This window comes from Bacillus rossius, chromosome 8 (genome assembly GCF_032445375.1).
Source record: "Bacillus rossius redtenbacheri isolate Brsri chromosome 8, Brsri_v3, whole genome shotgun sequence".
Lineage (NCBI taxonomy): Eukaryota > Metazoa > Arthropoda > Insecta > Phasmatodea > Bacillidae > Bacillus > Bacillus rossius.
Genome location: NC_086336.1, coordinates 63,817,322 through 63,841,632, shown reverse-complemented (window position 1 = coordinate 63,841,632; position 24,311 = coordinate 63,817,322). Strand labels below are relative to the sequence as shown.

Genomic DNA, 24,311 nt, shown 5'->3' with positions numbered 1-24,311 from the left:
TTGGATCCGCGAATTTTTCCGGTCCCTAGTAATATTCAGCGAGCCGGGGCTGTGCTGAGTGTGGCTTGTGTGTGCGTGCTCAGCACGACTACCCGCCCGAGTGCCGGCCGGGCGGGCCCAACGGCAACTTCATCATGTTTGCGTCGGCGACGAGCGGCGACCGCCCCAACAACAGCAAGTTCTCCAGCTGCAGCATCAGCAACATCAGCAACGTCCTAGATGCCATCGTGGACACCAAGAAGAGGAACTGCTTCACGGGTGCGTGCTTTCAGCAGCGGCCAGTTCCCAGTTCTTCCTCGTCACAGAGAGTTACTAGGGACAAGATTATATGGACGGTCTCCGGGTAAAAGGTAACAAGTCAAGAATTCACTTTTTGCAGGAGAAACAAAGAACTCTTAGATAAAAGTTGAATTTAAATACTTAAATTTTTCTTGCATAATTCTTTTATTTACCATCATATTTACCAACATAGTTGCCAGTGATTAAAAATGCATTACATATTCTAAGTATACTTAAGAGTTTAAGTGACTTGTTCTCTAAAAATCGCCAAAATGTGACTTGTTACCTTATACCCGGAGACCGTCCATATGGTTTTATTTCTAGGCTAATTTCATTTTTTAAAAACAGGAGAGAGTGTTATTGTCACACGCACCAGAAGAGGGGGAAAAAATTTAAAAAGAAGTCAACAATCATGGACTGCAACACCGCAAAACACAGATACTCCATTAAGATGTTCATTAAAAGAAGCAATTGTCATGGTTTCAAAGGCATATAAATCAATAGTCACAATCAATCTAACAACTTGTGATACCGTTGCATCTTACTTACTGTATATATCTATGACGAAACAGACGTTGCGACTGAATAATATCAAAAAAAAAAAAAATATGTAAATAATGGTCAAAGATTCCAGAAAAATTATCAAAAATTGTTTTTATAATATTGTTGAATTTAAGTACAATTAGCTGGCGGCCGTAAACAACAAAAATTCTTGAATAACTAGGATTTAAATATGTAAATATGAGCTCATTTAATCACTAATTTGCGAATAAATAATTTTTAAAAAAGATTAACTTTTCATGGTATTTTGCAGTTTGTGAAAATTTTCTGGATCAATATGCAGAAATGCAGGTTGTATAAAATAAGGCAAATAGAAACTGAAATAAAAGGTTAGTTAGTGTTGTGGTTAGGTTAAGTTTGGATTAGATTACGTTAGTTAAGCTGCATGGTTAAAAAAAAATTATTTCAAATTTAAATATTTCAACAAACATTTTCCTTATAATTATTGTAGTTGACTTAATCAAGTTTTCACTTCAGTATTATTTGACTAATTTTCGAGAAGTTGTTATATGACGTGAAAAAAATTTCCAGTGGGATTCTAATTCTCATTCTTACTATTCGAATTCAATATTCGTATTCGCGAATGATTTTATATTCATATTTGTATTCAATTCGACCTAAAAAAAACTGATATTTGCACAGGTCTAGTTATTTTTTTACCAATGATACTGGTTCCAAACTGGGGCCTGTTAGTTGATATCAGACTAAGAACATGTGTTGTGTACCTGTAATGACATAAATCTGAACTATACATAACAGAAATCACTAATTGAAAAATTGGTTGAATGTCGAAGGTAGTTGGACTGGACTGCAGTTGGCACATATAGTGCCCAGTGGCGTAGCCAGGATTTGTATAAGGGGGGGTGTTAGAAGTTAAGAAACATGCTTCCCCCCCCCCCCCCCCCCCCCAAAGTATTAAAGCGGGGGATTCCGGGCGTCCTCCCCCGGGAAAATTTGGATTTTAAGGTGTAAAATAGTGCTATTTTAGCAGTTTTTGGTACTTAAATTTAAATATTGTAATGGTAAAAATTTTATTAATTTTAATTATGAAATTTGTTTGAGTGATGAATAAGAAATTAAATTAAAGATTTGGTGCCGGGGGAGGGGGGGGTTTGAACCCCTGACCCCCCTTCCCCCCCCCGGGCTACGCCCCTGATTGTGCTCAGCGTGGTGGTGATGGTTCGGAGCGCAGCTGTGATTGGAACGGGCAGAGACGGGGCGTTGTCGTGTCCGCAGCGTCGGAAGGAGCGTTCTGCGGCAACAAGATCGTGGAGGCGGGGGAGGAGTGCGACTGCGGCTACGACGACAAGGAGTGCAGGGACGTGTGCTGCTACCCGCGCATCGTCACGGACCAGGACAAGTACCACAACGGCAGCGCGCGCGGCTGCGCCCGCCGCGCCAACACGGAGTGCAGGTCGGTGGCGAAGTACAGTCACCGTTGTCTTGAACATCTCACGTCACTTGATCGTGCAACTCAAGAGGCCACTCCAGTGTTTCAGGGGCACCACGCAACCCGCGTTAACCTCATAACATTCAATGCTATTTCCATTCTGCTTGTAACTGATTAACTATTATAGATTTCGAAATTATGCTTGCTTGATATGTAAGACAACGATGCTCTCATCAAAGCCCCTTTCTTCAAAAACGTGCATAAATTATGGTTTAAACCTAGACAGTACACTTATGCGTATTAGTAAAGATTAGTATAAAACCATAATTTATGCACGTTTATTGAAGAAAGGGGCTTTGATAAGAGCATCGTTGTCTTACATATCAAGCAAGCATCATTTCGAAATCTATATTAGTTAATTAGTTATAAGCAAAATGAAAAGAGCATTGAATCTTATGAGGTTAACGCGGGTTGCGTAGTGCCCCTGAAACACTGGAGTGGTCTCTTAAGGCTTGGTTGCATGCCGAATTGGTCATTTCATTTTCTTTTCGTTACTCCAAATTCTTGTAAATATTCCTATTTCTCTCTTGAATTTTGTTTCGTTTCAAGTTTTCTCCGCAGATGTTCATAAACATGTACTTACAGTGGTTAAATGCCTTACAAATGTTTGTGATTATGAACACTTGATAAATCTTTTACAACTCGAAAATAACTTATAATAACTACCTGCCGAGAAAATGTTGTTTTCAATCAACAAATGCAATAGAGGTATAGGAATAAATTTACATAAAAAGCCTTCAACTACTAGAAATGACAATTAAATTAAATTATCAACGTGTGAGACTTATTCTTAATTCCCTACTATAGCAAAAATCTGTTTGAGACGAGGACATTTTTCCATGTAAAATATGATTTGGGGTTATTTGATTTTCCTGTTTAATAAGCACAAATTAACCACAAAATTATAAAAAAAAATTATTTTTGCATAATACTTGGCTGGATGCATTTTAACCGTTGTGAGGACACCTCTGTTGTAGTCAAAGAACCATATTACAAAAGTGCCATATTTTATTTGGCAAACAATAGTCTTTAAGGTAATTTTTTCAGTGGATTCTTTCTGTAAATTTATGAGCATAATAAAAATGCTCTATGTACAGCACATTAAACTCAAACCAATAATTATGGCATAAAAGCATTCATAATCACTATCAAAAAACATGAAATATTCTCTGCATTCGAACACACAAGTAATCAAAGCTTTCTCAAAAAAAAGTATCGGAAAAAAATCACTTAGATTACTGAAAACGTTGAATATTTTTGAAGTTTTAAACTTGATAAATCGGTTAAGTATATCTGTGTTTGAAAAAAATTTTCTAAGGTTGCACTGTGTAATTGAGTAAATAATAACAATTGAAAGTTAATATAAATTAACAGATTTTTTCTAATATTTTTTTTAAATTTTATTATGGGACAAACATCACGCTAAATAAATAAATTTAATTTAATATTTAAAAGATTAGGTATTTGTAAATTGAGTTAAGTTTTGATTGGCATTGCTGATTAGTTTCATGATTTTAATTGCATTTCGGGGTTTTTTGGTGTATCAACTTGAATTTCGGTGTTACATGGTTTATTGTCAAGCTTTAAAGTGTTATTTGGGTTTCATTGAAACACGTCACATGATCTCGTCGGTGGAGGTGAGTGCTGTAAGTTGCCGTGTTGCGTGCGCAGCCCCAGCCAAGGGCCGTGCTGTGCCAGCGACACCTGCCGCTTCATCCCCGCCAGCTACAAGATGCAGTGCAAGGCCGACTCGGAGTGCAGTCGCAGCTCCAACTGCAACGGCCGCTCGGCCGAGTGCCCTCCCCCGGAGCCCAAGGACAACACCACCCGCTGCAACGAAGCCACGCAGGTGGGGCACTTTCCGCCGGCTTCACTCCCCATCTTGGCTGCATGAGCATTCCACATCGCAGTTTCTGTCTGATATATTTGATACATTGGCTGCTATTTCTAAAAAAAATTCAAACAATTTTTCCTGACTTACTATGTTTTAGTTTTTCAGTAAAAATATCTGTTTCCACAGCTATGTTATAAACCTACAACTTTACCTACTTCTGTGGTCTCATATTCTAAACATTTCTTCATAAAGATCAGGAACAAAACCAAAAGCCAATATTTACTCCAATGGGATGGATGAAGCTGGGGACTAGATTGATAAATTTTACAAAAACTTGCGAGGGCGAAGCTAAGGATAGGGCATGGTTCTTTGAGTGGCTCACTTGACCATAGTATCACAAAACCGCTTTTCGTAAAAAATAAAAACTGTAGCACCAAAATCCCTGCTTGAAAAAAACGAAATTACACTAGAAATAAAAACCCATGAAATGTTGTGTCTAGTGATTGGTGCTCAGCAGGGGCGCAACAACTAAATTTCCAAAGGGGGGGGGGGGGATATACTTTTTTTATAAAGAATCATCGATCCCCCCTATCGAAGCGGGGGGTCCGGGGGTCCTCCCACGGGAAAATTTTGTATTTCGAGGTGGAAAACTGTGCTATTTAAGCAGTTTTATTATCTTAAAAATTGAATACACAGCACTTTCTTTGCCCCTGTTTGCCCCCACTTCAAGGTTTCAGAGGGGGGGGGGGGGGGCGAAATACCCATTACCCCCCACCCCCTTGTTGTTGCGCCCCTGTTGCTCAGTGGGAGCGGCCAATGGGAGAGTGTGTGCTGGTTGCAGCTGTGCATCAACGGGGAGTGCACGGGCTCCATCTGCCTGGCGTGGAACCTGTCCGAGTGCTTCCTCACCAGCAGCATCATCCCCAACATAGACAAGCGCAAGCTGTGCGAGCTGGCCTGCCAGAACGGCACGGACCCCGCCAGCTGCCGCAGCACCAGCGACTTCGCGCACCTGGTGGGGCTGCCCCCGGGGGGCATCAGCCTGCGCCCGGGCTCCCCCTGCGACAACTTCCAGGTGCGCCCGGGGGAAACCTTTCAAAATGTTGGGGAATTTCGTGAGAATTCTGGGAAGCTATCAAAATGCGAAGTAAATCGCAATTTCAATGGAAAAGTTTGCTATGATTTTACGGAACATTTATGAATTTTATGTTTTATTATTCCGTCTGTTTTTTTTTTTTCCCCCGTGCTTTGTCGAGTGTCATGTAGTACAAATGTAGCACCAGGCATGCTATTCGTCAGTAAGCATTCAGAGACAGAAAAAGTATGGGGAAAAAAAATGTGACTTTGAAAAGTTAGCAAAGCTTTGTGTGTTTGATTTACACGGTTCAGGGACAAGATATGCTTATTACAGGGCCTATTTTACAGCAAAAGTTGTTGTATTTTAGTAATGAATTCAATGGACGGGACCCAGATATCGCAGCAAGTTTCGGTTGGCTCGACTGGTGGAAGTTACGCTACGGCATCCATCAGTTGAGTGTTTGTTGGTGAAAAACTGTCATCGAACTTAAGGATGCATCCAAGTTATGATTTCAGGAAAATATTGAAACTGAAAACTAGAGGTCTGCGAGCCTAAGAATTTTACTTCGAGCCAAGCTCGAGCAAGCCTACTTGAAAAATCTCGAGCTTTTGTGGTACAGTCACTTTTGGGAGATTATTTTTATCTTAAACTAAGTATAATGTTTGAATAAAGTATTAAAATGAAGTGGGCTTATTAATTGTGGGTACCTATTTACAGAGTGTGTTTACATTTTGCACTGCTAGAAAGAAAAAAAAAACATTTTTTCCATTGCATCTTACCTGTTTCCATTGGTTCATTAGTAACTGATATCCAACTAACATAACCACAGTTTACAAGTATATGTTTGTGTAAATGTGTAAATGGAATAATTTCATCCTTGTCAATTTTTCTGAAGTCCTTACTGAGCTTAAACAAACTTAGCACCAAAAATCATGTTGTTTGAAAAGTACATTCACAGTGTTTCAACATTTCCACGGAACAGTTCCTGAGTGTAAAACACCTTGTACAGATCTATAGATCAATATGTAGTCTAAATTAAAGAGAGGCATTTTTGATGAGGTTTTTACTGCACGTAAGTGTGGCGGTGGATTGACGTTGGAAATGCACTGCCTTGTGTGCAGGGATACTGCGATGTGTTCTTCAAGTGCCGAGCCGTGGATGCGGAGGGTCCGCTGGCGAGGTTGAAGAACTTGTTGTTCAACAAGGAGACTCTCCAAACAGTAGCGCAGTGGATCACCGTGAGTCTCGTTCGCTTCTCCTGTCGGTGACCCGATCTCGAGTCGGGCTGATGTGTCGTCTCAAACTAAAAACCGTTTTTTACTTGAATTAATAAAGGTGTTTGACTAACCACAGTCTAGAGCATGTCAGACAGTTAATGGTAATTTATATTTTAAATGCATACAACCACACAAATTCACTGCCTTCCTCTGAAAACTATCAACTTTTATAAAAATGTGTATTTAAATTTAATGTTATGTTTGCGGTTACATGCCTATTACTATATACTTTATTTTATTTACTGTCCTCAAATATGTATCTATAAATCTATAATTATTTCCTCTAAATGCAGTCTTACTATTAATTTTTAATTTGGACAATTTGACGTAATGGTTTTTGGTTTATGTTACATTATTTCTGGGTAAAAGAATGTTTCTCGGTTCATTTTTGGACTAAATTGCACAGTGTCAACAGATCATGAAATTCAGGAATGTTGTGGAAAAGTAACTGAACTAAAGAACTGGTCATGGAAGTCTTGAAATAATCCCAAAATAAACATTAACTGTACTGGAAGTAACACATTTTTAATCTCCAAGCAGTGTCTCGTTAACTTGGATTTTATTGTTTTGTTGCCTCTCTTCACTTCATAGTTGCACATTATATTTAAATAGTTGAAGACTGTCAACCTCTGAAAATTTTTTAACTTTCTAACTTAGAAATGTGTTCGTTCAACGGCATTGTTGTATATATATTTCGTATTTGGTTTAGTTTTATTTACTATATACTAATTATATAAAAAAAAATTGTATGATATAAAAAAATTGTTGGAAAAGTTTATTAAAATAAGTCTTGAAAAAGTACTTAAATATGGTCATGAGGTAATTTGTAGAAACAGTGTTATACATAGTTGCATAAAGAACTTATTCACCATCATTTTTGTCTCCTTTTTTGTTTAACATGTTGAGGCTGTGTTAATATACCGAAGACAGAGCATGTAAGGCTGAAAAGGTTTGGCAAAGCAGAAGATGTTCAAAACTTGCTCCTAGACTGCTTGACTACCATTGTACTTTCTCCAGTTAAGTCTACTGGCGTAAAGTTTCAGAGAGCTTTAAAAAATATTTTTTTTTCTATGACAGCGTGTTTGTGTGCGTGCTCTAATATCACTGCGGCGTGTTCAGGAATACTGGTGGGCCGTGCTGCTGATGGGCATAGCCTTCATCATCTTCATGGGGCTGTTCATCAAGTGCTGTGCGGTGCACACTCCCTCGTCCAACCCCAAGAAGCCACCGGCGAGGCGCTTCAGCGACACACTGCGTCGCCCCATGAACACCTTCAGGAGAATGGTAGGCGCTACGAGCAGTGTCGTCGTGGCGTCCCTGGCAGTTGCTCCTACGCGACACAAGCCTGCGAGCTGTTCCTGGGACAGCAGGGGAAGTAGGGGAAGAGAATGCCCCGCATTCTTTTCACAGAACAGTTATATTGTTGTTAGGCACGTGCAAAACTTCGATAGGACATACAATCAAATTGGAAGTTGTCACAATTGCGATTTATTTTCTGTTAATTTTAAAAGTTTGACCTCTCCTACAAGAATGATGCCATAATCGATTAATTTAAAATGTTATGTAACCTGTTACAAATTAATAACAGCACAGAGGTATCATCACAAGTGAAAGAAATACCATCAAAATGAAAGGGGGAAAAAACGTACTGCAATATAGAATTTTTTTACTGATGTTGGCGATTGTTCTGCACAATACGATAAGATGCGAACATTCATTCAAATGCCCGCGTGTTAGGTTATATCGCTACGATTTTATTGTTCTGTTTTAATCATTTGTAGATTGTGTACACAGCAATATTATAATTTATTATTTACACGGTAACCTCGAATCACACATCTATGCCAAAAACTGTGGAGTGACACTTGCAAGAGCATTGCATAAAAACCTGATTTTGAGGTTTCCGAACTATTAGCAAGAGTTCCTACAGCATGCTGCAGTTTGGTAGGTAACAGGTTTAAAGGTGTGTGTGTATCAATAATGGAATCAGAAGCCATTCTTTTGTCAGAAATTATAAATTGAAAAAACAATTCCCTTCATGTACTAAAAGTTAAATCTAAATTTCCATCTCTGCACCAACATCTTTGTGGGCTGTCTTAGGTAATATTCCAGCACAAAGCAAATAAAGATTATGACAAAGGAGAATAAAAAAGCAGTAAGAAGGTACTAAAAATAACCCTGTATCAACAGACGTGACAATCCATTAAATTGGTAGAAAATTGAAGGGACAAAGTACCGATATTTATCCAACTTAGCTTTGAAGTATCTGGGGGTTGCTGCCCTGCCACGCAAGTAAATTCAAAGTGTCTCTTTTCAGCAGCTGGAATTGTTGTCATAAGACAAAGAGAAAACTTTCTTCCTCTGCATGTAGAGCAAGTGGTGTTTATGCTGGCCAATGTGAAATAAAAGCTTAACTGCTAACAGGGTTCATTTATTAGAGCTTAGTATTTTTGTGTTTTTTATCCTGCACCATTTTGAAATGATTCTTTATATATTACGTAAGTAATTGTTATAATATGCCAAATTCTGTTTAACACAATGTGTGTACCCTACAATAAATGTTAATGTTGCAGTGGGAAGAACAAAATTTTGAATTGAGATAAGCGATTCTACGAGCATATATTCTGTTTACAATGTTTTTTCTTAATGTTGGCGGAGAAAAAAAAAAGTGGAAATTGAATTTATTAAAATATATTAAATAAAAGTGACTCAAAAAAAGTGGCCAATCAATATAAGAACTTATTGCACTTTTTATGTTAAAGTGTACATGGGTTGTTCATGGTGCATGATCCCAGGTTGAGCTGTTTTTGTGAGTGGTTTTTAAAAATGAATATCTTGACCTGTATTTGGTTTTGAAGAATTCTGTCTATTTGGCTCTTTTTGTCCGTTCGTAGCAACATTTTTTCCATCAAACGATGGAGCTGAACTTAGAAGATGTTTGCTGGGCAAAAAAATATGGGTATTCTGTTTGTCCATTCACCTTGCATTTTTTGATCTTGAGTTTGTGTGTTTATGAAACTATGTACATATTGTTAAATGTATGCTCGATGTCTTCCATGGCATTGCAGTCTGTTCCACTATGGTTATTTACGCTTTTATTTGTGTTACAAGGTTTAACATGCCCAAGAAAGTCATACATAGGTCTCCCTGGCTATAAAAATTAAAAACTCGCGCACAGGTAGTAAGAACAACAAAAATCACTGGAATCATGTTATCAAATTTATCAATTCTATCCATCCCTCGTGTGTATCTCAAATTCAACTGTTTTCTGCTCGTCGTATATTCTGAATAAGTAGCACGGCATTTTGAGTAGGGGTCGTCCATTAACCACCTGATGCTCTGGGGGGGGGGGGGGGGGGGGGGGGAAATCACGAAATATCACAAGGGGGAAGGGGGGTGTAGAGATATATCACTTGTATTTATTTTTTCGCGCGATTTCTACTAAACCGAAAAGCGACGCGTGACCTTGACGCGCCGTAGCCAGGCAACAATATTCCCGCCCGCCGCAACATGAATCACCCGGCTCGGCTTGCCAGTCGCCAGTAAGACTGTGATTTTGGCGCCGAATACATGCGTAAATCACATATTATTCTTATGCCAGTGAGAATAAGACCTGCAACCTTAATGTGTGTCTGGACAATTTTATCACTGTGCATAATTTTCCAGAATTAAATTAGATTATACCTATATTTTAAGATAATATTCTGAAATTTTTAAAAATATTTTGTATCAAAAAATACACTGATTTATGGGTTGGGGGGGGGGGGGGGAAGTAGTCTAAAACCTCACCATAAATCTCTAGGGGGGGGGGGGGGGGGGGTTAAAAATTTACTAAAAAAAACCATTGTGTTATTAATGGACGACCCCATAGTAGTCAGTCTTCTATTAAAAGTTTAAAGTTGTGGTTGAGGGTGTCTGGTTGTTGCAGCGAGGACCGCACAGTGTTCCCGGGGGAGCCCACGCGATGGGCGGCGTGGGGCGGTCGGCCCGGGGCCCCACCCGGGGCTACGGCGAGGGCAGAGGTCAGTACCGTGCGACGTGAGGGGAGGGCTTGTCTGCCGCGCAGCGGTGTGGGCCGGTGACGGGAGCGTGCGCGGTGTGTTGCAGCGAGCGCCCCTCCTGCCAGCTACAGCCGCACCAACCACCCGGAGCTGTACGCAGGGGCGTACGGCGGCCGCAACATGTACGAGATGCGGCACCACAAGGTCTGACAGTGCAGCGAGGATGGTCTGCGCTCGCTGTCGCGTCCGGCCCCGGGGGCCGTGCCCCGGTGCGACGGGAAAGCGAACTCGCCCCTCGCCCTGGCACCCTGCCCCCCCAGGCACGTGGCTGTCTCGCTAGCCGTGTTTTAAACTAAAACGTCGTGAACAACAAAACTATTTGTCCTTTTTTTTAACGAGACTTCGAAAGTTATCGTGATCGATACTTTTTGGTACAAACTGTGATGTGTGTTTTTTTTTTCTCTCGTGTATTTAAATGAGGAACAAGACATGTTAAATACCTATTATTTTGATATTGTTCAGCATTTTGTTGTGTTGAATAGCAAAGATATTATGGCAGACTGCAAATTTTTTAACATTGGTGTAAGTATGGTGTTGAAGAATTTAAGTTTTTTTTTTATCTGGTATGAAAATGTTTTTGGAACTTCTTGCAGTATTTATATATTTAAGTAATTAAGTTACTTTTAATTAATTCAGTAAAAACATTTTATGTCAAATTGCTTATGTACCTTTTTTGTTTTATGATCACATTCCAGTCCAAACTTTTGTATTCAAGCTGTCACACACTTCATTTACTATGTTATTCTTTAAAGTATATACTTGTATCATAGAGGGAAAAAAATTGAACATCTGAGAGGTTGTACAGAAATATTACTGTAGTTTCATTGATTGCTATAGAGTTTGTTCCATGATAGCTGCTTTCAGTAATTTCATTTCAATATTTTACTCGTAAAATTTTCCAGATGTATGTTTATGGCCTTATGGGTTGAATGTCTTACTTTTGATGCTTAGATTTTTTTACATTTCGGCCCCCATTTTTTCAGATTTGTTTTGATTTTAATTTCGCAGGCTGATAACCACTTGGTTCATATATTGCGCAGTGTGTTGGGTGTATAATTCTTTGTAACACGAAGCGTGAGAGATAGCTTGCTTCTTCCACTGTATTGCATTGTCTCGCAGTGCGGTGTTCAAGAACATTCTTTGAAATTTGCAGCCAACATGTGTAACAGCTCCGTGCTTGCAGCGTGTGTGTGCACATGAGGAAACTATCATGGGTAGAAAGTCAGGTCATTCATTTGCTCTGTTGCCTTGATTAAAGTTGGAGCTGGAGGATACCATGATGTTGATACTCAATACTTTTATTGTTTTAGGCTCGGTTCCATATATATATTTTTTTTTTCAACTTTTTTAACTGTACACTCCTTTCCAAGGAGTGAAAGGTCTTTTTTCCCAACACTCGCTCTGATATAAAATTAAAGAGCGAAGTATTCAAAATGACTCAAATTTGCTTTGCCATAAAATTACCGAGAGCAAACAGAATTAAAGGCCTCCATAAAAGTTTTGGGCTAATAATCAAACTTATAAGAAAAGCAGGGATGATAAATATAATATAATAATAAATATAATAAATTTTGCAAAATAAAGCACAGTAGAAAAAATCACAAATAATCCACAGTAATATGGCAGGTGCCCGCACACTATTCTTTTTATCTTATTAACCAATACAATACCAATTGTAAACAACAAATGCGCATTTCGGAAATGTGCCTAAAAGCATTTATAAATAAATGTAGACACTAAAACGTACATGAGCTAACACAGTGACCAACTATACATAAACCTAAACACTTAAAACTAGATGTAAAAAGTCAGCTAAGCCTTTAACAGTCCACTAATGGGCCCAAGGATTTTATTGCGCAGGGTGGTCCTAGAAATTTCATTTACTATAAAGACTGTCTCCTTAACATCAGTGAGAGCACAATACGTAAAATGTTAAGTTAACCTTACGTCAGGCGGACACATGGTAACTATTCCCGTGGTGGTGCAACTTCTTGCTGCACTGTCAAACACCTCGTGACTGTTTATCACATTGTACTCCAACGACGTACCAACAGCTCATCAAATTACAGAAATGTCTTAAGATGGCAAAAGTGGTAAATTAAAGCAATGTTCTGAACTTATCCTTACAGATGTAACACAGTGGTAAATGAAAGCAATGTTCTGAACTTATACTTACAGACGTAACGCAAATCCATTTTGTGGTAACACAAAATGCACCAACTCTAAATTTCTCTACAAAACCAGCTATCGTCAAAAAGGGTGGGAGTAAACTGCTCAAATAATTCTGCCTAGCAGTCTGACGAATATAATAAATGCTTACGTTACGTAAATACGTCCCCCTCGTTATTCTCACAGCACTGGCACGTTACCGAAAGCATCGTTCACTGTGGCAACTGCAGGTAATCCAAACAAAAGTATTACCTCGGCTATATTAATCATCACCAACAGCACTCCAGGACTGTTCGTAAATGCCGGAACGCCTAAACCGCCAGGAAATACAGCGTCGGTCGCGAGGGGACTTTTTACCTTCAGAAACGTAGTAGAAGTTCCAGTTCCGGCATGCCTCGGCACGCCCACACTCATCCCGGTAGAGTGCGATGCGGTGAGTGCCGCTGGTCAGAGCCGCTCTACCAGTGCACGAGCCCGTGTTTCCCGGTCCGCGGAATTACTTCTGGCTCTGCCTCGAGTCTCTCTGTGCCCGCACGGCCACCGCATGTACAAGTAGCTCGTTGAGAGATTAAAACTAAAACAAAACTTAACTAAAAGCTAAAACAAATTACAGTTTTAAACAAACTAGGTATTAAAAATGAATTACATGAAAAAAAAGGTAAACAACTGAATTAACAGAAGTTATTCAACTGTTAGCCAAATTAAAAAAAAATTAGTGGCCATGCCAACTGTTGACTTGATGTAGGCTTTTGGACATACCCCATTGCTTAGCACATGTATGTCTGTAGAAGAAAACTACAAAAAACACAAATGACAAAAAACACAAATTAAGCAAAAAAATTTTTGCTGTTGTCAGGATTTAACGCTGTTGTGGAGTATTGTGTAGCGTTAAATCCTAACAACAGCAAAAAAATTTTTTGCTTAATTTGTGTTTTTTTTGTCATTTGTGTTTTTTTGTAGTTTTCTTCTACAGACATACATGTGCTAAGCAATGGCGTATGTCCAAAAGCCTACATCAAGTCATGCACTCCCATTGCACAAATCCTTCAAAGATAATATGCCAACTGTTATAAAAATAGTTACCAAAGCTAAAGTGGCTTAACGGCCACATAACAAAAAAAATAAACATTGCTCATTTTTATGAAAAGGTCTTTAGCTATTTTGTATGTCTCTAAAACATTTAAAATGAATACTTCATGAAACACATAGTCCGTTGTAATGTAGCTAACTTGTCTCAATTTTGACAGTTATCGAAAGTAGTGCCAGGTGCTAGTTTCCCAACTGTCAGTTGCAGAGCACAGACAACTACGTGAAGTTGTTTACAAGCACTGTTGGCGGAAGGCTGCGTAGACTAAACTGTTTGAAGAATTTCAAATTTGAGACAAGTTTCATGTCGCAGACCATAATGTAGAATTAGATACATATTATTTATGTACTTTAAAAGTAACCCAGAACAAAAAAATAAATGGTGTTCTAGTTACAGTTAACAACTTTCTAATCAGAAAAGCAAGCACGCCTTCTCTTTTGGATCTAGTCTGCTTCTGTTCTTGTCGACAAGTTCAGGTTCAACAGATGTTTTCTTGCTAGCTGGCGCTGACCAAGAAATGCGTGTTGATTCATCCAATATAACTTAAGTATTGTAGTATCGACTGGTATCATGATATCACAAGTCAAATATTTTATTAAAAAATTTCTTTCTGTATTACAGCAGCAGTATTACATGCTCCAATATTAACCATGATGGAATCTGCGTTACTGTGTACAGTAACGATGGTGAAATCGCATTGGTTTTCCATTGCCTTATGCGACGTTAGGGTGCAACACCATATTCTGAACCTGGCAAGTTTATTTTCCACGCATAAAAAAAATTCCCTGGGAATTGAATATTTGGCCATTCGGTTTGTCAGTTCAGATAATGATTGAGGTAATTTGACATACATCAAAACGACACTCTCTGGTACCAGAATTCGCAAGCACTAGGACTAATATTAAATTGTTGCAATTAAAAACCTGACCTATTTTATCTCAAGTTTCTAATGCATAGCTACCATGAAATAAGTGATCTATATTTATGTTTTTTGTTTCTTTAGTCTACACAGCTGCGGAATATATTTATAATGACTTTATGTTTATGTCAAATATAGCTGTTAAACTTGGAAAAGACCTCAGCATTTATTTATATAATGATATTTTGTAGCAGCAAAAAGCTTTCATTTTGTGCATTGAATGTAAAAAAAAAATTTAAATCCCCAAATATTTTATAAAAAAAATTCTGTGTAAAATTTTTTACTTTTTTAGTTTCGGACTGTTATTTAACTACTAAACTATTACATTATATAACTGTGTTTAATATTATTTGTTGCAGACTGTGTAGTGTTTACAGTTTCTCCAGACTAATCAATTAAAGACAGATGTGTCTCATATTTTTATTAATCAAGCTCTCGGCTTTTAAATGTGTATTTGCATATAAACAAAATTGTAAGCCAATGTATTTTAGTCAGTTTTAAAACATAAGATTTTTTGGTTTTAACGAATGTTTGCCTAACAAAATATTTTTAATCCCCAAAACATCTTCATTTAATTATCCAAGTTTTAAATTTATGTATATTTGCATTTTTTTTTAATGTTCAGAAGTAAAGGAACATTGTTATTTTATATTAAAAAAAAATGTGCAAGATGCATTTGTTTATGTAGGCTAGTTTTGTAAACTAGGAACTCAGTAAAACTTTACAATATAACAGGATATAACATATAAGTATATATATATTTTGTATGCAGCAATACCAAAAAATGAGTCTGGTTAAGTGATGTGTGATTGCATATTTTCTTTATTTGTCCAGTGTTTTAGTTTTAGAGGTGCAGTATTACATACTGCGTGTGCTAGAACAGGTTTGTTATACATTGCTGAGCAGAGGAGAGTTCTGCTTAGAGATAATTCTTGTTTGAGCGTTTGTATGCATGATGCTGTTAATATGTTGTTTTTCTGCTTATAACCAGTCTATTTTCTATTGTAAATTTATGAAAATGGACCAAAAAAAGGTGTGGTGCATCCATTATAATAATTTTGTAAGCTCAAAAATTATATGTGTGTGTTGGATTTATTCACAAAGTTTTATTCTTTGACAGCTCGTAAAGTAATAATTTAGGCTTATTTGTTTGCAATAAAATCTTTGAAACTGTACAGGAATCACGAATCCTGTAAAAGCGTGTGTAAGTTGATCAGTAAGAGTAAGGAAACTTTTTTCAGTCACATATTCACTTGTTGGTCAGTTTACATGATTCTGTAAGTACAGCAAACTGGATTATTGTAGTGGATGCACTGCGTTGCGTATCAGAGCCAGAGGTTCGTGTGTTCTCGCTGGGAGATAGCCAGGTGTTGAGGATCATCACAGTGTTACAAGCCAAAGTGACTCAATAAATGTTTTACTAAAGTGGAAGCATTTTTATTTATTTTCAAAATTAGTGCAGTGAACATTTGTTTAAGAAGCTGCATTTACAGCAAAGAAGCAAATTAAAAATTTCCTTAAAGGTTTTGTTCCATTTAATTGCTTATTTTTCTGAAGAGGTGTACTAGTGTATATGTACCTGTGTTTCATCCAATTTTTTTTATTATTTATTTATTTTTTTAATTTACTTTTGTTGTGGCTTTCTAACATTGGTAAGCTTGATTACAAATTCCCAGTATAATATATTCTGTCATTTATTTATTTATTTTTCTCGTCACTACATGAGTAATCCAGTACGAACTGCTTCAAGATAGTTCTGCAGTCTTTATTGAACCATCAAATGATTTCAAATTAAAACATTCTGCCTTTCAGTTTTGCATTTATTATATGAGTAGCAAATGCTGCCATTAATATTAGTTTACAAATTAAAAAAAAAAAAAAAATTAGCTCGCATACATATCAGTGACGTGTTTTACTGTACTATTGGCCATGACACGCAGAAAAATGTGTATAAAGTGAAACCCCGTTGTTGCGACCCTGTTTATTAGGACCACCTTTCTAGTATGACCCTTTTTCTGAGAAACCGTGAAAAAGTTTTGCTAAAATGTTGAAGATTTGAACTAAATTGGCCAAAAATTTGTTTTGAAGTGTGTTGCGTCGCAGTTTTGTTGGAGAGTGCTGTACTGCACATAGCGCATACCCCGGCCCGGGCTGATCCCCTGCTCCCTCTTACAACAGGTATCGGTTACGTGGTGCCTGCATGTCGCATGGGTTCATAAGGAAAGGTAGCTCTATGGCAAAATAGGAAAAATCCACGCCACTTTTTTTTCCCGAGCACAGAACGCAGTGTTCCTACTGGCTGCCGTCCGTCCTTTCGCGCACCACTCTACCCTTCACGACACTCCACGTCTTGCCTGCTCGCAAGAGCGATAACCAAGCAACGTTTAGCACTTAACCTTCTTGACCTCTCTGCCACGGTAATGTAGTTTCAGTCGGCCCACGTCTAATAAATATTTTTAACGAAAATTTATTTCATTTTCCCCGTGAAATCCGTGTCAAGTTAACTTAGCACTTGTTAAAAGTCGCAGTGCACCACGCATTATTCCGTGTCAATGCTCGGTTTTTGGTGACAGTAGGTGATCCAGCATGCTTTTCTTGGGTAGCTTGTCGGGAAAGTCTGCTATAAGAAAAATTTATATTTGAGCTTGAAAACATGTCCATCTCTTGCCAAAGACAACTGAATAGGACTCGGCGTGAAAAATAGGCACGTAATTTTGACGTATATCGGTCACGGGGGTGGCTGGGAGAGACTTTTAAGGGGTTGTAATAACCGTGAGGGGTCGTATTAACCAGGTTTAGTTGTAGTTTCATGGCGCTGCCAATTTCAGAACTTTTATTTTATTCATGATTGCAAAAGAGCTTCTGCCCAGCTGCTGATGAGGTTGCCGATGGAAATGAACTGCAGAAAATAATTTTGCATCGGGCAACTCCACGGTCTGCACTATCTTACTTCAGCCGATTACATTGCGTTTTCTCTGTTCTCTCTCTCCTTAGCCTGTCCAGCAAAGTCACAACAAACTAATGTTTTCCTGCACATTATAGTTTGCACTGAACATTTTCATTACGTAACCAACACTGCCAGCCTGAAGAAAGATGAATTAATTTGATTAATTACCGATTGTGATTATGTATTAAGACTATAGATATTTAATTGTGCTACAAATGAATACAGATTTGATTGCGTCCCTTACATTTAACGAATGTTAGTAAAAATCCTACAAATTGTAGAAGGGCAAAAAAAATTTTTGATTGAAATACCATCAGTCTTCAGACAAAAAATTAATGTTACTGTTTTATACTTATTGTAAATTTCCATGTGTTTTTCATGTTTTTCCTGTCTGCAGGAAGCTTTAACTTGCAGAGATTTTTGGTGTTATAGTACTATTTAGTTTTAAATTGCCCACCAGAGTTCATAGTTTTCTGTACTAGCATTTATGTCACTGCACTTTAAAAGTGTCCTTTACAATTGATAATGTCAACAAAAAAAAACATTTATTGCGTACAGGTTTTTTTTTTTTCTATTTGAATAAGTGAATTAGTACAGGTTTCATAATGTAGTGTGTACAAATATTCTGAAACTTTTCAATGTTGTAATAAGCATGTTAAAACTGACCAATTGCTGTTGTGTGCCCCCTGAAGGGGGCAGGGGGCTGCTTCATCTCTCTCGTGTTACCACCCCTGCTTCCATGCTCCTGACACCTACCCAATACTTAACCTCCCTCCAACATACAGTTTTGATAATGTGGCTGTCACTTTTGTGTTGATAATGTGATTAAAATTGTACAAAAAAGATTACTATAATTAAAACAATTTTACAATAATTGACTTCCAACTCTTTTTTATTAATTTATCTTTATAATAATAATATATTATCGAAGGTGCTCCAGCATAAAGCTCTGGGAAAGGACAATTGAACACTAAGAAAAGAGGACTCAGGGTAAGGTTGATTTGATTTTCACAATTCTTTTATTCACGAAATTCATTATACTATTCAGCGTATTGCTGAGCCATTACAATGGAACATAAGACAAATAAATCTCTTCCTGTGGATTTTGGTTGGTCATTAAGTTTGTTTGAACATGTGACCCCTTAATATTAACAAGTTTGGTATTACGTACTACATACATGGAGACTATATTTCATAATTTTTTTTTTAGGTCAGTTTAGTTTTTGAAACCAGAGATTTTATTTTTTATGAACCCTGTTTGTTTATTCATAAAGTTAGCATATTTTACATTTAGATTTGGCATTTTCTTGTCATGCACTGTGCAATAACCAACAAAAAAGTAAAACTGGTAATACATATTTGTGTATTTAATTGCAGCATTAGAATAGTATTATTTGGGCGCGTACAGTTGACGATACAGACTTGCTAGGTAAGCCATCATCTCTGCCTCTTTGTGCGGGTCATCAATGAAGGCTGCATGTCGGTCAAGGAAATATACTTTATTTGTGAAGTTATTGCCTCATTTCCAAGGCAAGATTGGAGCTAAAAAGTGGCAGCAGACAGTAATAAATAAAAATAAAACTTGTAAAATTCTACCCTTGGACATTTGTATCTAGTACTTACCTCAACCTAATTAATTAAATGATGGAGGTATACAAGATTATTCAGAGTGAGGTCACGAAAAATCATTTCACTTCATGGATGAAACAGTAAAGAATATCAATGTTGAAATAAGGTATTGTAGAGTTACAGAGATCAATAAACAGTGTGTGTTTTGACATGCTTCTTTGTGCATGTACAAGCTTACTTCATGAGCAAACTAGTTAAATTACATTACGTTATTACATACAGTGAAATCTCATTACAACGTCCCTGAAAAAAAAATCCACACTTTCGGTTTTCAATAACGAATATTTTTAATACGGAACTGTTACTAAGTGTAACACATCTCATAGGAACCTGGCAATGTGTAGCCTACTTGAAAGAGAGTAAGTAGTCCTTTAAAGTGAGGCACTTTGTAATGACGTTACTTGCCACTAAAGCATGATAGGATCCTTTCACCGCGAGGGTCGCTGGTTTGATGCCACCACCCTGGCGCTAGCACGGCATTTCACAGCAGTGTTGGAAAAAAAGAGCAGGTTTATTTATTAAAAAAACCTTTTTTGTTTGTTTTGAATCAGGTTTTTTTAGGTTTAAACCAGCTTTTCCTTTATTACGTTATTTTTATTTATTTTGGTTCTCAGCATGTTCAAATGAAAGCCATACAACATCCCACTTTCTGCCACTATGTTGAACCAGAAAAGTTATAACATCAAAGAACTGAAGTCCAGTGAATCTGCACGTCTGACTGGGACTTAACCACAGAAAGGGTATTTCCCATTGGAGGATTCTCCATAGAATGGGTATTTTCCACAATATGGGGATTTCCCACATAATAGAAAATTTTTTTAATAACAAATTTATTTAAATTCCTCTTTTTTTTTATATACATTTTGACTACAATTCATTTATTAATTTAATTTTAGAGCAGTATTTGGCTGCGTATAATTTATAACTTATTTAGGTCATTTATATAACATCCTGATCAGTATATAATTTTTTATTCCTTTAAATCACAAGAAACATTAATGAGAAAATTTTTGTTGTTATTAGAGTGGAATTAAAACTACCATTAAAAAAAATTAAGATATTAATTTTCAAAAATACATTATTTAAAAAAAAAAAAAACTTGGTTTAAACTATAGATACACATGTGGTTTATCAGCCAACCCTGTTTTAGAGCCCACTATAATCTTCAGAGTTACCTTGAGCCTCCGTCTGACATGCAATGTTGGTTATTTTATTTTCTTATCACTACTATCAGTTACAGAACTCTTCTATACATTTATTTTGCTAGCTTTCTGGCATTTTTTGTTGATTCTCAAATTTTTTCACCAGACATTTAAATACTAAATTGTTATTTTCAAGCTGTAAAAGTTCACACAAGTACACTTGAGTGGCATTTAACAGCAATTTGATATATTAAATTGTTGAGGAAATTTGTGGCAAACATAAAATGCAAGCGAGCTATTGTAACAAGTTTACAGGTAAAGCCCTCTAAGTAGTCCAAGGACATGAGGAAAATAAAATGCAATAACCAACATCGCGATTGAGAGAGAGAGCCTTAAAGTATGCCACTAAAATCACTGAAACAAACAGACTGGATCGCACATCCACCCGTCATTTCTCCGAGGCAGAGTCTGTCGAACCAGCCAGTCTGGGGCATGGGCTCAATAGTACCTCAGGGCTTCTAGTAAGTGGTGACAAGATTGTTATATTTAGGTCAATTACATTTTTAAAATGGGAAATTTGAGTTTTATGGTTTTCATTTTCATACATTGGTCTTATTCATAAAAAATAGTGTTTTATTCAACAACTATGTAATTTGAAATAAGCATAAGTGGGACAGAAATACTTGGAAAAATTAAAATAAAACAGCATTTTTTTTTTTTTTTTTAAATGTGCCTTCATCGTTATGTAAAAAGTGTTACTAATAACATCAGTAATGCAAGATCAAACGACATGTTAAAAAAACTACATAATATTAAAAATTACCGTTTTGCAACTAAAATATGGTCAGTTAGGTACCATGTGTTTTCGAAGGTTTTGAAGTGCATGTCTACACAATCCCTCATACTGGTGTTTGTTCTCATCGATGCGGCTACTACGTACGACCGTCCCAGCCGGTTCCCGGGACCTCCGACAACAACTTTACCCACAAGTCGTCTCGCTCAGTGCCCTGGGTACGAGAGGGTTGTTACCAGAGAATGCTAAAATAAAAGGATACACAGCTGGATTGCTCTGACTTTCCTGAAGCCATTGCTGTCCAGAAGCCAGCCTCGGACCTTCAGCACGGTGCCCAGTGGCAGCGGCTCGGACGATCTGCTCATCAGTTGGTTCACCTCCTTCATGAGGGACCCGAGCACCTGGGACACACACAGCCACTCGCTGGGGACTCCGTCTGAGGGCAGCCAAGAGGTCATCCTGTCACCAGGACAGGGCTGTCCTTTCCCGTCGGCGCGGGCCGGCTGTGAAGTGGCAGTTAGTTCTCTTTTACTCGCTCTCTGCGTGTGTACTTTTGCACTGCACTGCACCACTCTCTAACGTAACTGTTCACAGCAGTTAAGACATTATCGCTTGGAACCGTACACCTGCGTGACATCAGAACGGGTAGGAGAAAGAAACCCGCTGCCAAAAGCCACAACACAGTCTTGAGTTGTTTCTCGTAGAGTGAATGATTGATAAACTCCGCGATAGGTAATGGAAACCAAAATATAAAATTTATTTAATATTTAGTTACACTTGTCACTGGTCAAGAACCAAACCGACGACAGGAATCCATCGATTCAATATGAAAATTAATGAGATTTTTTTTTCGGTGAATTTTGGAATTTTTCCCGAATTTATAAGTCAATAAATACAAATATCCAAGATGGCAGTCGTAATGGCTTATAGGATAATGGTAGTAGTTGATTTTAAGGCTCTTTTAGGATTTTGAACATGATTTATTGAAATTAGTAGTCTTACACAATATAATGACAATTAATGTTTTATAAGATACGCATCTAACTCTTAACTACATATACAGCAAAAAGAGGGTTGTCTGCAAAGTCGGTTTACGGACGATAATTTTACGTGATAACGTCATAAGAAAACATTGATGAAAAATTGCATACTTTTTAATTTTCAAATATTCTTTACAGTTTTTGCAAATTTAATTTAAATAATTTGTTTAAATATAATCATGAACAATTAGTTAAAAAGCCCTTAACCTGTTCGATATTATAGAAGATTTTTTCGCACATTGGTTGGCCGGTTCTTGCACGCTCGGCTCAGGCGGAACGTGACAATGAGTCATGTTTTTTCGTGCGTGCAGCCGGCATTCATTGATTTATAAGACATTATCACGTCAAAAATATAAACTAGTTTTCTTACAATAAAGCAAGATTTCTACACATTTAATTACTCACACCGTGTACCATGGCATCATCTTCAGAGCCATTTTTCAGAGTGCCTGCCTGCTTTTCCAAGCGACTGTTCAGGACCTTAGTGTCAGTCTCATGATGCGACAAAGTATGAACTTTCTCAGGGACATTAATCCAGATTGCACCTGAATCATCGCTAACTGCAAAAACAGAGCACACATTTCCATCAGTGAACATTTGTAAATACACACACAGTACTCATAAGATGGCTGAAATATACTACCAGCAGTCTTGAAAATGACCATGATGATCAAAAAATTAAATTATGTAAAGTTTTAGCAAGCCAAGTAGCAGGGGCGACACAGGAACTTTTTGTCAAAGGATGGATTTGAAGGGGGAAAAAAATTAGAATCTTCGGAAATTCTTGCAGGGAACCGAAACTACGTGAGTTGTAGGCTTCCCCGGAACTGTACGTGACAAAATTCTCCAATAAAAAATAATAATAGATACTCGTAAACAAGAAACAATGGTGGGTGCTGCATGAATACACAGGTATTGTGATGAAAATTAAAAAATTCGATATCTCCTAAAGTATTTGGAATTTCTTATCTCCGCCGGTTTTAATGAAAAGAGGAAGTGAAAGAGCATATAATAAAAGTAATTTCGGATTTTCAGCATTTTTTTTCGCAAATACCACTACTCTACATATTTACCATAACTCCTGCACCCGCCTCTACCAAGTAGGCACAACACACAAGACCAGTATAAGTAATATTTCAGGATAACTTAAAACATAACTAAATTCTTAATTATATTATAGTCGCCTAATGTGCTTCTGTGCATGTTACAGTATATTTTTCTCTTTATATAAAATAGTATTTAAGTCTGCATTGACAAACATTTAAAGGCCTGGCATACACAATTAGTCAATACAGGTCCCCAAGGACTCGCCCATCCAACCTAGGTTTAGTATGGGTCCATTAATAAGTAAAAATACATACCACAATAGCTCTGCATTGTCCCAAAAGTTCTTTTCGCGATGACTGTGCCAAACAAATTTACAATTTTAACAGGAAAATTGTGAAAGATAAAAGCATCAGGTACTGTCTGATGTCGAGGAACCTCCCGCGCGTGGATAATCAGCAAGTCTACATCTGGGGGGTAATATTTCTGAATTTTGGGCGCAACAACGTGCACCTCTAAATTGTCCTCATTTTCAATAGCACAAGCCTGGTCGTTGGACATCGTCCCTATACAACCTTGGTCAAGTTCCATATGTATATGACCAACACCAACAAAATACATACTGTAGGATTCCATGATGGTTTTACACTAAAAACCTCTAATTAAAAACATAAACCCAAGTTAATAGACACACTTTTTTTAATTAAAAAAATCAGAAATGAATAAAAATAACTTAAATATGTAAAAAAAAGTTCAAAAAATTGTTTAACCGGAAAATAATTTTGTTTTAAATAAACGTACTTTAAATATACTAAATATTAACCTCACAAAAACAATAAGTATTTATTAATTCATAGGGATAAAAAAGAGGATTTTCCGAAATTAAAAATAATTCGAGCGTTAACTAATTGTTTTATTTACAATAGGTAAAAATCCATAATTTTTAGCTAGGCCGTAAGATCTTATGTATATACTTTTACCAACAAAAAAGTGCGCCGAAT

At 37.3% G+C, this 24,311-nt stretch overlaps 2 protein-coding genes across 4 annotated transcripts in view; one reads left to right on the top strand and one right to left on the bottom strand.

Annotated features, from left to right (window-relative positions):
- The window catches only part of LOC134535070 (disintegrin and metalloproteinase domain-containing protein 10), an 84,020-nt gene extending 65,484 nt beyond the window's left edge, over positions 1–18,536 (top strand). The window contains exons 8-15 of the mRNA XM_063373914.1: positions 84–258; positions 2,077–2,254; positions 3,962–4,139; positions 4,966–5,199; positions 6,324–6,440; positions 7,599–7,763; positions 10,408–10,501; positions 10,587–18,536. Of these exons, the coding sequence (XP_063229984.1) occupies positions 84–258; positions 2,077–2,254; positions 3,962–4,139; positions 4,966–5,199; positions 6,324–6,440; positions 7,599–7,763; positions 10,408–10,501; positions 10,587–10,690 (1,245 nt within the window). The 3' untranslated portion in view covers positions 10,691–18,536. The remainder of the gene's footprint in view (positions 1–83; positions 259–2,076; positions 2,255–3,961; positions 4,140–4,965; positions 5,200–6,323; positions 6,441–7,598; positions 7,764–10,407; positions 10,502–10,586) is intronic.
- A 122-nt stretch (positions 18,537–18,658) lies between these two features.
- The window catches only part of LOC134535072 (uncharacterized), a 28,869-nt gene continuing 23,216 nt past the window's right edge, over positions 18,659–24,311 (bottom strand). For 2 of the 3 annotated variants that reach the window (XR_010075572.1, XM_063373919.1), the window contains exons 2-4: positions 22,672–22,826; positions 21,489–21,627; positions 18,659–19,135 (exon numbers count right to left, since the gene is read on the bottom strand). Coding sequence is in view for 2 of the 3 variants with exons in the window: in XM_063373919.1 (XP_063229989.1) it covers positions 19,053–19,135; positions 21,489–21,627; positions 22,672–22,826 (377 nt within the window). In the remaining variant the exon portion in view is untranslated. Of the gene's footprint in view, positions 19,136–21,488; positions 21,628–22,671; positions 22,827–23,627; positions 23,873–24,311 lie in introns of all 3 variants that reach the window. The other variant, XM_063373918.1, reaches the window with a different exon arrangement.